This window comes from Lynx rufus, unplaced genomic scaffold (genome assembly GCF_022079265.1).
Source record: "Lynx rufus isolate CCGP_SWC_20201006 ecotype Redwood Valley unplaced genomic scaffold, mLynRuf1.p SCAF_3, whole genome shotgun sequence".
Taxonomy (NCBI): Eukaryota; Metazoa; Chordata; class Mammalia; order Carnivora; family Felidae; genus Lynx; species Lynx rufus.
In genome coordinates this window covers 129,793,240-129,803,792 of record NW_025814845.1, presented here as the reverse complement: position 1 = coordinate 129,803,792, position 10,553 = coordinate 129,793,240, and the positions used below count along the sequence as shown (strand labels likewise).

At 41.3% G+C, this 10,553-nt stretch overlaps 1 protein-coding gene across 1 annotated transcript; it reads right to left on the bottom strand.

Annotated features, from left to right (window-relative positions):
- Nucleotides 1-1,082: 1,082 nt before the first annotated feature.
- On the bottom strand, nt 1,083-10,109 carry LRAT (lecithin retinol acyltransferase). The gene is made up of 2 exons (XM_047091634.1): nt 8,810-10,109; nt 1,083-4,581 (listed from the first exon to the last, which is right to left on the bottom strand). The coding sequence occupies exons 1-2, from the start codon at nt 9,347-9,349 to the stop codon at nt 4,429-4,431; spliced, it is 693 nt and encodes a 230-aa protein (XP_046947590.1). The 5' UTR covers nt 9,350-10,109; the 3' UTR covers nt 1,083-4,428.
- Between the last annotated feature and the right edge of the window lie 444 nt (nt 10,110-10,553).

Genomic DNA, 10,553 nt, shown 5'->3' with positions numbered 1-10,553 from the left:
GCAAGAAATTAATACATTCATTGGTGGAAAGATTGTCCAATTTATGGGAGACCTTAGGAAGCCAACGTCATATGAGAGAAAGAGAGCCGGAGTCAAATTGTAGATCTGTCTCTGATTATTTGTGTAATTGCAAAGTATCTGAACCTCTGTGCCTGATTTTCCATGTCTGAAATGTGATGAGTTGTTTAAGGGTTTGGCCCAGTAACCTCTGTGGTTCTTTGCAAAGCTGTGAATACATCTCAGGATTGGCCCTGGGATTCGCTCCTACTCACACTTCATCTGCACTCAACCCATAGCCAGAGTAAAATGGCAGGCCACCTTGGTAGTATTAAACATCTGCTGACTGAGTTCATGCTTATAGCTCTGTTTTGTTGCTTCTTGGTTTTGTGGAATGGAGAATTGTTATTTAATATGATGCAGAACCTTTTCTACATAATCAAGGTAGGCTTCAAGATGCAGATAACATAGATCATATCAGTCTGAAGGCAGATTCACACAGTTTTAATTTCAAATATGTAAAGCTAGCTTTGCTCAGTAAAGGAAGCTTTGAGAGACAAAATTTTTCAGGCTACCAAGCTTAGAAAAATATTTATGGATATCAAATTCAAAGACAAGAGAGGACAGGATGTATGTCAAATTGATTTTATTTAATACACATATGTACCAAATATAAAACTAATTGAACTAATAGATCTAGGTTAGATAAAATTCTCTAAACAGAACATACAAAACACAATATTAGCAATCATCCTTTCTTATATGCTTCTCATCTATAAAAAGATTTTGTCATCGACATACCTGTGACATTACCGGAAGACATTTTTTTTAATGATTCTTTATTAATTTTGAGAGAGAGAAAGAGAGCCAGAGAGAGCAGGAGAGAGAGAACCCCAAGCAGTCTCCACGCTTAGCACGGAGCCCAACTTAGGGCTTGACCCCACAACTCTGGGATCATGACCTGAGCCGAAACCAAGAGTTGGACGCTTAACCAACTGAGCCACCCAGGTGCCCCTTGAAAAAACTTTTTTTTTTTTGACAGTAATAGTATGAAATAGAAAATGGAAAAATAAATATATCTCTATTCTGAAAAAAAAATTAAACTACAAATCTGTACTTATTTGCTTGTCCTTGCCAAGACATAGAACTAGCAGACCAAAGATCTGGAATATCCAATATACATACAGTCACCACATTGTTATATTTCAGGAACCGATTTTCTGGCAGGAAAGGATTTATGACTCCTCCCTGACACTGTACCAATAGTTACTCATGAGTCGAATATAAGAATTTGGCTAGTCTGTTGACACTTCCTTAACATGTTTGTTCTCCACCCCCACAATTACAGTTTGAGAGATTAAGGACCCTAACTAGTCTCCTAATAGAGCCCCTTGTCCTGTCTTGCCCCATGCCCCATCCTTCCTTGATACTTTTTGGAGTTACCTCTCTGAACTCAAACCTCCATTGCTTGCTCATAAAGTCCAACCTTCTTGGTCTACACAGGACTTGAACCACCTGATCATTGCTCTCGTTTTCCAGTACCTCCCCTCAGCACCGTTGCTCCACTCTAGCCTCTGAACCACTTGCGTCTGCCTGAATGCCCCATACAGTTTCATGCTTCAGTCAACCAACAGTCGAGTACCTCACACTTATGTGCTAGGCGTGTTGTGAACAGTGTTACTGCATTTGCCCATACTGTTCAGAATGTGTACAATATCCTGCCCAGATCTGTCCCCCTGGAGCACATCCCATTTTTCCAAGTCTCAGGACACAGTCCCTATAGTTTTGGCTTCATCAGGTAAAACCATGTCTTTTTCTGTGCCTTCAATCAGCTCTAGCATAGTCTTAATGCTTCTATGTCAAGGAGGCAATAAACTTTGAGGTCCATGTCTCATTCTTCTCTTCATCCCTAATACCTGCATAGTACTCGACACTTGCATTATTTCATCTTAGCCAAAGCTAGTTCTTTGGCCTTCATCTACATATGGCAACCATATGGTGACAATATGGTGACAATATGGCGACAAAAGAAGCAACAAAAAGCTGTATCAGACACTATGTATCATTCCACAAGTTAGAAGCGAAATTTATAAGTGCAAGGACTTGCAGAATCGTAAGCATGAGTCTTAACTAATGAAGCCCAGAGACATTCAGCAGAGACACAGGAAGGGCTCAGTTTGTTCCACAGCCAGAATCAAGGATATTTTGTTTCTTTTGCCTCCAGACGCAGCTCATCAAACGAAGCACAACAAAACGAAATTTCCCTTTGTCCTAAACTCAACAAATTCTAGTGTTGTGGAATATTAGATAAATAAAACCTCCTTCCAGTACGCTCTTCCAGTAAGTAGTAAAATACATTAGTGTGGTAAAATCACCTCTTGCTGTTTCTCAGCCTAATGTTAGCATTGCCTACTTCAGATTTCTCTGACCTTCAGGAAGATTTTGTTTTTCCTTCTTCTGTATTACCATAGCACTGTATACACTCTAATATAGGTAGCTTAAAAATAATATTAATTCTAGACCATGAAATTATAACAGGTCAGTGCCTGGCATGTAATGAACACTCAAATGAATGAGGAATTGGATCTCACTTTAAGGATATGAAGTAAGACTAATTATGTTAATTCCAACCTTAAGTACTTCCCTTAGCATTTAATAAGGGATCATTATCTTTGAACACAGATTTAACATCAGACAGTGGTTTTCACTACCCAAAATACTGAAATCCACAAAAAAAAAAAAGGCATTTATTTAGAAGGACATCGTGTTTTTAAAAGATCAATTTATTTAAACACTTGCTCCAAGGGTAATAACAGTAAGTGAAAAACCACTAATACAATAGAGTTCTTATAGTGTATACATACTTAAAATAATTTTAAGTGGTTGGAATATGCCCAGAGAAACTTTATTCTGTAGTGTTACCATTTCATGTTTTAACTATTTAAAACATTTAAATTAAACAAATTTTAATTATTATTAAACTCCAACTGAATGTTAAATTCCAACAGAATGTAAAATCTGCTATTAAATTTGTTCTGATTGGATCACTGAGTGACTGACCCCACTCTCCCCCTAATGCTCACCATGTGACTCATTATTTTGTGATTCTTGATAGTTTATAAAGAAATTTTAATATTTGAAATGCAAGTCTAGCTTGTGGCTTAGTTTTTACAATTTGGTAATTCTGCAAAAGTACTTGAACGCTTGCTTTAACAGGACTACATCTCAACTCTGATATTAACACAGCCTCAGTGTAACCAATTTTACATGCCTGGCGTTACTAAGACACTCAAAAACCACTTCTAATAGTTATTTCTTTGTGGTATCCTTTTTTTAAGGATATAAACTGTACTTTGTAATGAAATGAAGAAACCTGTTAGCAGACAAATCTGACGGCTTTTAAAAATTATACAGTACATTAGTAAGTGCTTAAAAAGGTAAACCATCCAATGACATATATGCAAACCATACCACAGACATGAGAACACAGACTAAAGTTACTTTTACACTCACTTCTGCAGATGCAGAAGTAACCACACTGGTGGATAATAAAGCAATCAAGAACAAAATTGGTCTCTCATCCGTCTATGTATATGTGGACATCTGCATGTTTGATTGACACATACACACTCCAAATACCCAAATTATTTCAATCCTATATCCATTTACTTCTCAGAGTGGTTTAAAGTAACCCCAGTGACACATAAAAGGAAGAGAAAAAATTGAATGCCAGGCTTCCTAGTGAGTAAAGTCAAATCGAATTGTTCAACTGATGCTATAGGAGCTTTTTCTGCAGGAAAACACAAATTTCTACAGTTCCAGTCGTTATTTTATCATTAAACTCTAACTTTGCCAACATGGTTTCAAGTAATGAAAATATTCTTGACTTATTGGGAATTGCATATAATACATTAAAAAAAAGACTATGAATTTTTTTTTTGCCAATCATCAAACATGTTTTCAACTGAATGAGGGAAATTCTTTTAGTTTAATATAAGTTTTTCAATGAAAAAGAATACATTTATAATAAAGTTAGTGATTTCAATCAAGGAGTCTTATAGTCTTCAAATTCAGGTCTAACAAGAGAAGAGCAAGGATTACAAGAGGAAAAAAACAAACAACAAACACGCAAATAATCTCCTGTGGCCATCACCTTACGGGCTGGTTCTCTTGTAATGTTGAACTCTATTACAAGTTGCCATGTTTCCAAGATTTGCACAGTGCTTTGAAATGCAACTGCCTGAGAAGATTGAGAAAGCCTTTGTTCTTGGGCTTACACAGTAAGCACTCTGCGTGATTCTTAATCACATTTTTATCCAGAACACAGTGTTACAGGTCACATTTTTCTTGAAGATGCTTATACTGATTTGTGCTCTATAAATATAAACATATTTACACACAGAATACACACAATGACACGGGGATATGAAGTCAGCCAGCCATCCATAAGAAGAACGGAATAAAAATTGCAGGAAGGGTAGTATACGATGCCAAGCCCAGACAGACTATAGACGCCAATCCCAAGATTGCTGAAGCAAGAACACTTCTCTGATCACGAATAATTATCTTCACATTCTCACAGAACTGAAAAATAAAATTGAACAATATTAGAAAAGGTAGTTAAATCTAAGAAGAAGCACAGTAAAGCAACATTTTCTCAAATATTTTCTGTCCCACAAAAGAACTAGAATTTCTATTATGACTTCAGAAAGAATTTAAGATGTAAATAGTTCAGTTTCTTGATTTCACATCCCATAGTAGCTGAAATGATGCTTCAGGCAACTGAGCTCACAATGGCACGTGCCTTTGTAAATACAGCATTTTTATAGAAAACTACAGACAGTGTAACCACATAAAAGTTATTCGGGATTAAAGGTGAAAAGTTTATACTGCTTGTCAATAACAATAACATATTCTAAAATTATATAGGCAAAAGAATCTCTAACCTTGAATAACAGAATTTAGCCTATTATTGGTGAATTCAGTTCCTACAACTCATTTGAAAATTTGATGATACCAATGATAACTTTCTTTATATGTCTCAGAATCTAAAGACATAGAAAGTCTAATTTTTTTGTCATGTCCCATTACCCGAATAAATTAAATCCAGTCAATTATGGGACATAAAATTGGCTGCTGGAGATAAAGATAAATATGATCCATAGCCCTGAGGAAGGCATTCTTCTCATATATAAATATGAAAACCAATTTTATTCAGAAGTGATGGCTTATGCTTCAGTCCTGGCTCACCTCTTATTAGCTCGAGTAAATCTCATGTAAATCATTGAACTTGTCCACACTACCCTCTTCTCCTCCATGGGAATACGGAGGTTGTTGTGAGGCTCAAATGAGGTTTTTCATGCAAAAGTACTCTGTATTCTTCTATATGCTGCATAAATGTAAGGCATTACAGTAATTTTTATTACTGCTACATGTGTTGACAATTCTCTCTACCTCATCCCTGTCAGGGCAAAATTTAGCAATGAATTGTTCAATTTTTACATATGACTTTTGCTACTCATACTAATCTTAAGCTCCTTTTCTAGGCATGACATTGTATATGCTTTGAGGGTCTCCTACTATACAGTCCTGGATAGATTTAGCAATTCTAAATCCTTTTTTTTTTTTTTTTGTAAGAGAGAGAGAGAGAAGGGGGTGGGAGGCAGAGAGAGAGAGAGAGCTAATCTTAAGCAGAGTCTATGAGCACCGCGCAGCCAGACCTGGGACCTGGTCCCGTGACCCTGTGATCATGACCTGAGCCGAAATCAAGAGACAGAGGCTAAACATGCTCAACCAACTGAGCCACCCAGGCACCCCAATGTCTTTTTATTTTAAAGCTAGGTTTCTAAATTCTCTTTTTATTTTTTTTTAATGTTTCTTTATTTTTGAAGGAGAGAGAGACAGAGCATGAGTGGGAGAGGGGCAAACAGAGAGGGAGACACAGAATCTGAAGCAGGCTCCGGCCTCTGAGCTGTCAGCACAGAGCCCGAGGCGGGGCTCAAACCCATGAACCGTGATATCATGACCTGAGCTGAAGTTGGACATGTAACCCACTGAGCCACCCAGGCACCCCTAGGTTTCTAAATTCTTAATGGACAGAGTATACAAACCCAACATATTTTAACATGCTATCTTGACCATAAGGTTGTCTCTATCCATACTTTTATACAATTGCTAGACAAATACAAAACTTCCTGTCAGTTATTCCAATGTTGTTTTCCTTACATGTCAAACAGATGATTTGTCTCCTTTTACGGAACAAAACATCGAGTCCCAAACACACAATCATAAAGTGAGGATTAAACTAAATGAAGTTTTCGGGACAATGAGAAAAAGGGCTTGACAGATAATGGGAGAATATGCATTAGGATAAAAGGTAAGCTGTCTTCATACAGTTAAGCTTCTTTTTATCTTTTCCCTAATAATTTTTAATTACGAAAAACAGAGAATCATTGTGACTCCTTCCCGCAAAAGCAGATTTTCTCAAGGAGCATCATATTTCTAATGTCCTGGTCGTGTTCACTTGGCCATGAGCCTAGGAGGCATCTCTGGTGGTGCTCAACAGGAGGGAATGTCCTGCATTCCTAGAAGGTGTTAAGAAACTTGTAGGGGCACTTTTTGAGCACTGAGTCCCTGGAAATTAAAAGGAGTATCTGCATTCATTTTTTGGCAATGAAAAGCAGTACCAGCAACATAAAAAAAAGAGTTGAAAAAGCGTAAGGCATAGTAATAGTAATTAAAGGGCTTTATAGTTTACAAAACACTGAAATTGTTAACAGTAATATAAAACTCCCTTTAGTTTTAGGATTTCTAAACTTGTTAAAAAGAAGTTCACTACAAAAAAGTAAATTATTTTCTTCCAATTTATTTTCAAATTAGTTTCAGGGCTTTTCATGAGGGAAAGTGCTATTCAGAGTGTTTATAAACTCAAATTTAAGAGACAATTTGTAACTCTCAGTGTTAGGCTTATACTAGTGTATGTAATTAAAGAACTCAACAAGCAGACCCCAGACCAAGTAATTCCTTACATTCTGAAAAGTAGAAATTAGTCCTCCTTCAGTATGAATGATCTTCTTCTCTCAAGCAAGACATGTCCAAAAACCGGTTCTTAGAATTGGAAAATTTGGGATGGGAATTTTATTTCCCGGGAAATCTACTCTGGCCAAATTGTTTGTTACACCATTCAAAGTGAAGACAAAAACTCAGTTTCACAAGAGGTGCTATGCGGCAACGGCAATTAAAACACTTCTCCACTTCTGTAAAACCTTACAAAGTTTCCAAAGATGAAAAACTACTCCAACTCGTTATTTATGCAGATTAAATATTTTGCTACCTTAAAAAAAACACTTGTACTGGTTTTTTTTGTAGAAGTATGCAATACAGTGCCCTATGTGTTCCATGAAAGGGTAACTCCTAATTACTGGATAGAAATACTGTTTTCCTTTAGAGAAATAACTTGCTTGGTTCCTAAGTAAATCTGACACGTTTCCTTTTGTACACTTTTGGAGCCAGTGTTTGTAAATGTCGTGGAGTTCATTTCCAACCAGGCCTGGACTGGAGTTGTGTTTCTTAAATCATTGCACAGTGCTCTAACTACATTTTTATTTAACTTAGAAAACAATTCTTAGATTGAGACTTTTGCGGTTCAATAAATAATCTACTAGGGTTTCATATTCCGGTGTATAAAAAGCATGATACTTTTATGCTCTGCCACAGAGGAGAGAAAGGTTTTTCCCATATAGGTCAAAAAATTAATCAAGATGTGGAGCAGAACAAAAGTGGTTGCATGGACGCATTCTCTTGGTCTGAAAAATATCTAGACATGAAGACTAAAATATGAAGCTCATTACATGATAGCCCAGGTTTCCATTAAGAGCGAATATTAACAATAACCTCTTTAACAACTACAGTGAAGGCTGAGAAAGCTTCTAATTGCGAATGAAGTTGCAAGTTTAAAATGTTAACTACCTTTAAGTTAAGGTTTCGAAACGAAAGAAAAAAATCCATTTTCCCTCCTTTGGCTCTGTGACGGATTCAATCATCTTGAATGCTAATACTGTTTTTTTAAAAGCACCCATAAAAATTACAACATTTAATGAATCTTCTAGAAAACCAATTGTTTTGCTCTCTGGGGAACCCATAAACAATCTAACCCACCTTCGGAACTAATCCTTAAAGGATGCTTAACAATGAGGAAGTCCACAAGGGGATTAAACCCTTCAAGGAAAGAATTCAGAATACCAAGGAAATGACTTCTGTGAAGCCAGACGCAGGAGTAAGGGATCTACCACGGACGTCTTCTTACTGGGAATTTTGATAGTTTATATTAAGCAAAGGGAATTCACTCTGCATTTTACAGACGGAAAAACCTGCATAGCTTGCTTAATTTTAAAGGCACAACAATTTGCACACAGGGTTACAGCTTAATTACAAACTCTGAACGCCTTTTTTCCTATTGCAATTCTTGGGGAAATCTGTAAGCACACGGCGACAGATTTTCTGTTGACCCCCACCCCCACCTGTTCTTCTATCATTTCGACTAGCTGGGTGGACACCCTGGCGACCTCTGCAGCAGTAACTGGGTAGATCTCTTGGAATCGCTGGCAGCGGTACCGCATTGCCACACTTCTTAACCGCGCGTTTCGACGTTATCTTGCAAGCGACAGCTCTATTTATTTACTTGGCCTCCCGTAGGGACACCGAAGAGGTCGTTACTCATTCTAGAACTCAATCCCTGATCCCCGGGTATGGAAAAAAGTCAGGGATAGGAAAGGGCGTCCCCACTGAGCCCACAGGCAAGTCACACGTGTACCTTGTCAGCCTGGGGGCTGATCGGGGTGCCGAATCTGCAGTAGGTCACGAAGTGCTCACAGTTGTTCCACAGGAGGCTGTAGGAAGTCAAGCCCAGCAGCTTCTCCGCTCTCTGCGCCACCTCTTCGTTGAGCAGCGCCTTCCTCTTGAGGGACTTGTCCAGGTGATTGACCAGGATGTCGGCTCCGTAGGCGAAGTCCTCCACTGTGTCCACGCGGACGCTGGCCACCCTGCCGATGACGCCCAGGATGAGACGCTTGTTGGAGACCACCTTCTGGGTGAGCCGCTTGTCGTCGGTCAGGGCCAAGAGGATGTCGGGCATCATGTGGGCGACACGGTTGTCGCCCAGGTAGATGCCGTAGTGGGTCAGGTGGGTCCGCGGCACCTCCAGCACGTCGCCGCGCAGGAAACGGCTGATCTCATAGAAACTGTTCCTCGCCTTGTTTTCGCTCTGGGCGCCGGAACTGAAGAGCTTGAAGTTGGAGATGAGGAGCAGCTTCTCCAGCAATAGGGACAGTGCCTCCAGCATTGGGTTCTTCATCCTGCAGGGAAAAGGGAGTGCTGGGGGTGGGGTGGGCCGAGGCAGGGGCGACCGCCGCCGCTCCGGCACCGGCAGGGCTAGGCGAGCTCGCCGGACAGGGGCGCTGCTGCTCACCTGCAGGCCAGCGGCCCAGTGCCGCGGGGGACTGCAGCTGCCGCGGAGGAAGGGGGAGCAAAAAGGAAAGGGGAGAAAGCCTGGAAATTGGCTCGGCCGCCTCGCACTGGGGACTGAGGAGAATGAGGACCCGACGGCGGCTGACCGCGGGGTCAGTGGGACGGGAGCTGTGAGCAACAAGCTACCAAACGCACCTGGGGGCCGCGCCTGGACACAGGGCAGGTCGCGGAGCTCTAGCCTGGAGCCTTCTCCGAGGCCTTTTATTCCAGGCAGGGGGGCGGGGATGAACGCCGTCACAGACCCGGCAAGAGCGCTGATTGGGCACCGGCTACAAGCGCCGCTCGCGGCGAGGGGCGCGCGGGGCTGCGGGGTGTTTGGAACGCGTCTGGGGCCCCCCAGGTCCGGGGTTCTTTCTCGAGAGCCCCTTCCAGACGCAGGTTCCCTCTGGCGCTCGCGACCTAAGCACTTCCGTCCGCTGGGCAGCCGTTTGAAGTACTGAACGAGGCGTGGCCACACAAAAAGTTCCTGCACCTGTCTGAACTGGGGTGCATTCTGGGCGTTTCGGGAACGTTTTCGGTGCAAAAGCCCCCTCCCTCGAGATTTCTGAGCCGAACCACCTCCCTCTAAAGGATTGGATACCCAGAGACCTTACCTTACTAAAATGTTTGCATTCACTCTGCGAAGAGTGCGTGCCTCCAAAGCTTGCGTATTCCTTCCTAAATTCCCTAGAGCCGTAGTCCCACGCGCCGCGGATCGTTCTCCCCTTTAAATGCTTTTTGCTCGAATCATTTTTGCTCTCAGCTGGCGCGCGGGTCGGCGTCCAGGTCCCGCAAACTGGCGAATAGAACCCAAGAAGCCTCTGCATTCGGAGGCACCAGTGACCGTTGAGCGCACGGCTCCGAACGGTAAGCTGAAAAACGGCGAAGCCCCCAACGACCGCCTGGAGAACCGGATTAAAGTCAAGTTTATTTCTCTGGCTTCAGGCTCAGATGGACCCAGCTCGGGTTCACCCACCAGAACGTTGCCGATTTCTTTCAAAGCGCAGCCGCCCGGAGGTGGCCAAGGAAGGATGTGGTACGGCGTTCCTTGC

What these genes read in the sequence shown, in the direction of transcription:
- LRAT (XM_047091634.1), bottom strand. Translation starts at nt 9,349, where the DNA reads ATGAAGAACCCAATGCTGGAGGCACTGTCCCTATTGCTGGAGAAGCTG. An exon ending in TCAGCCCCCAGGCTGACAAG is followed by an intron (nt 4,582 to 8,809) that starts GTACACGTGTGA and finishes TTTATTTTTCAG; the next exon opens with TTCTGTGAGAATGTGAAGAT.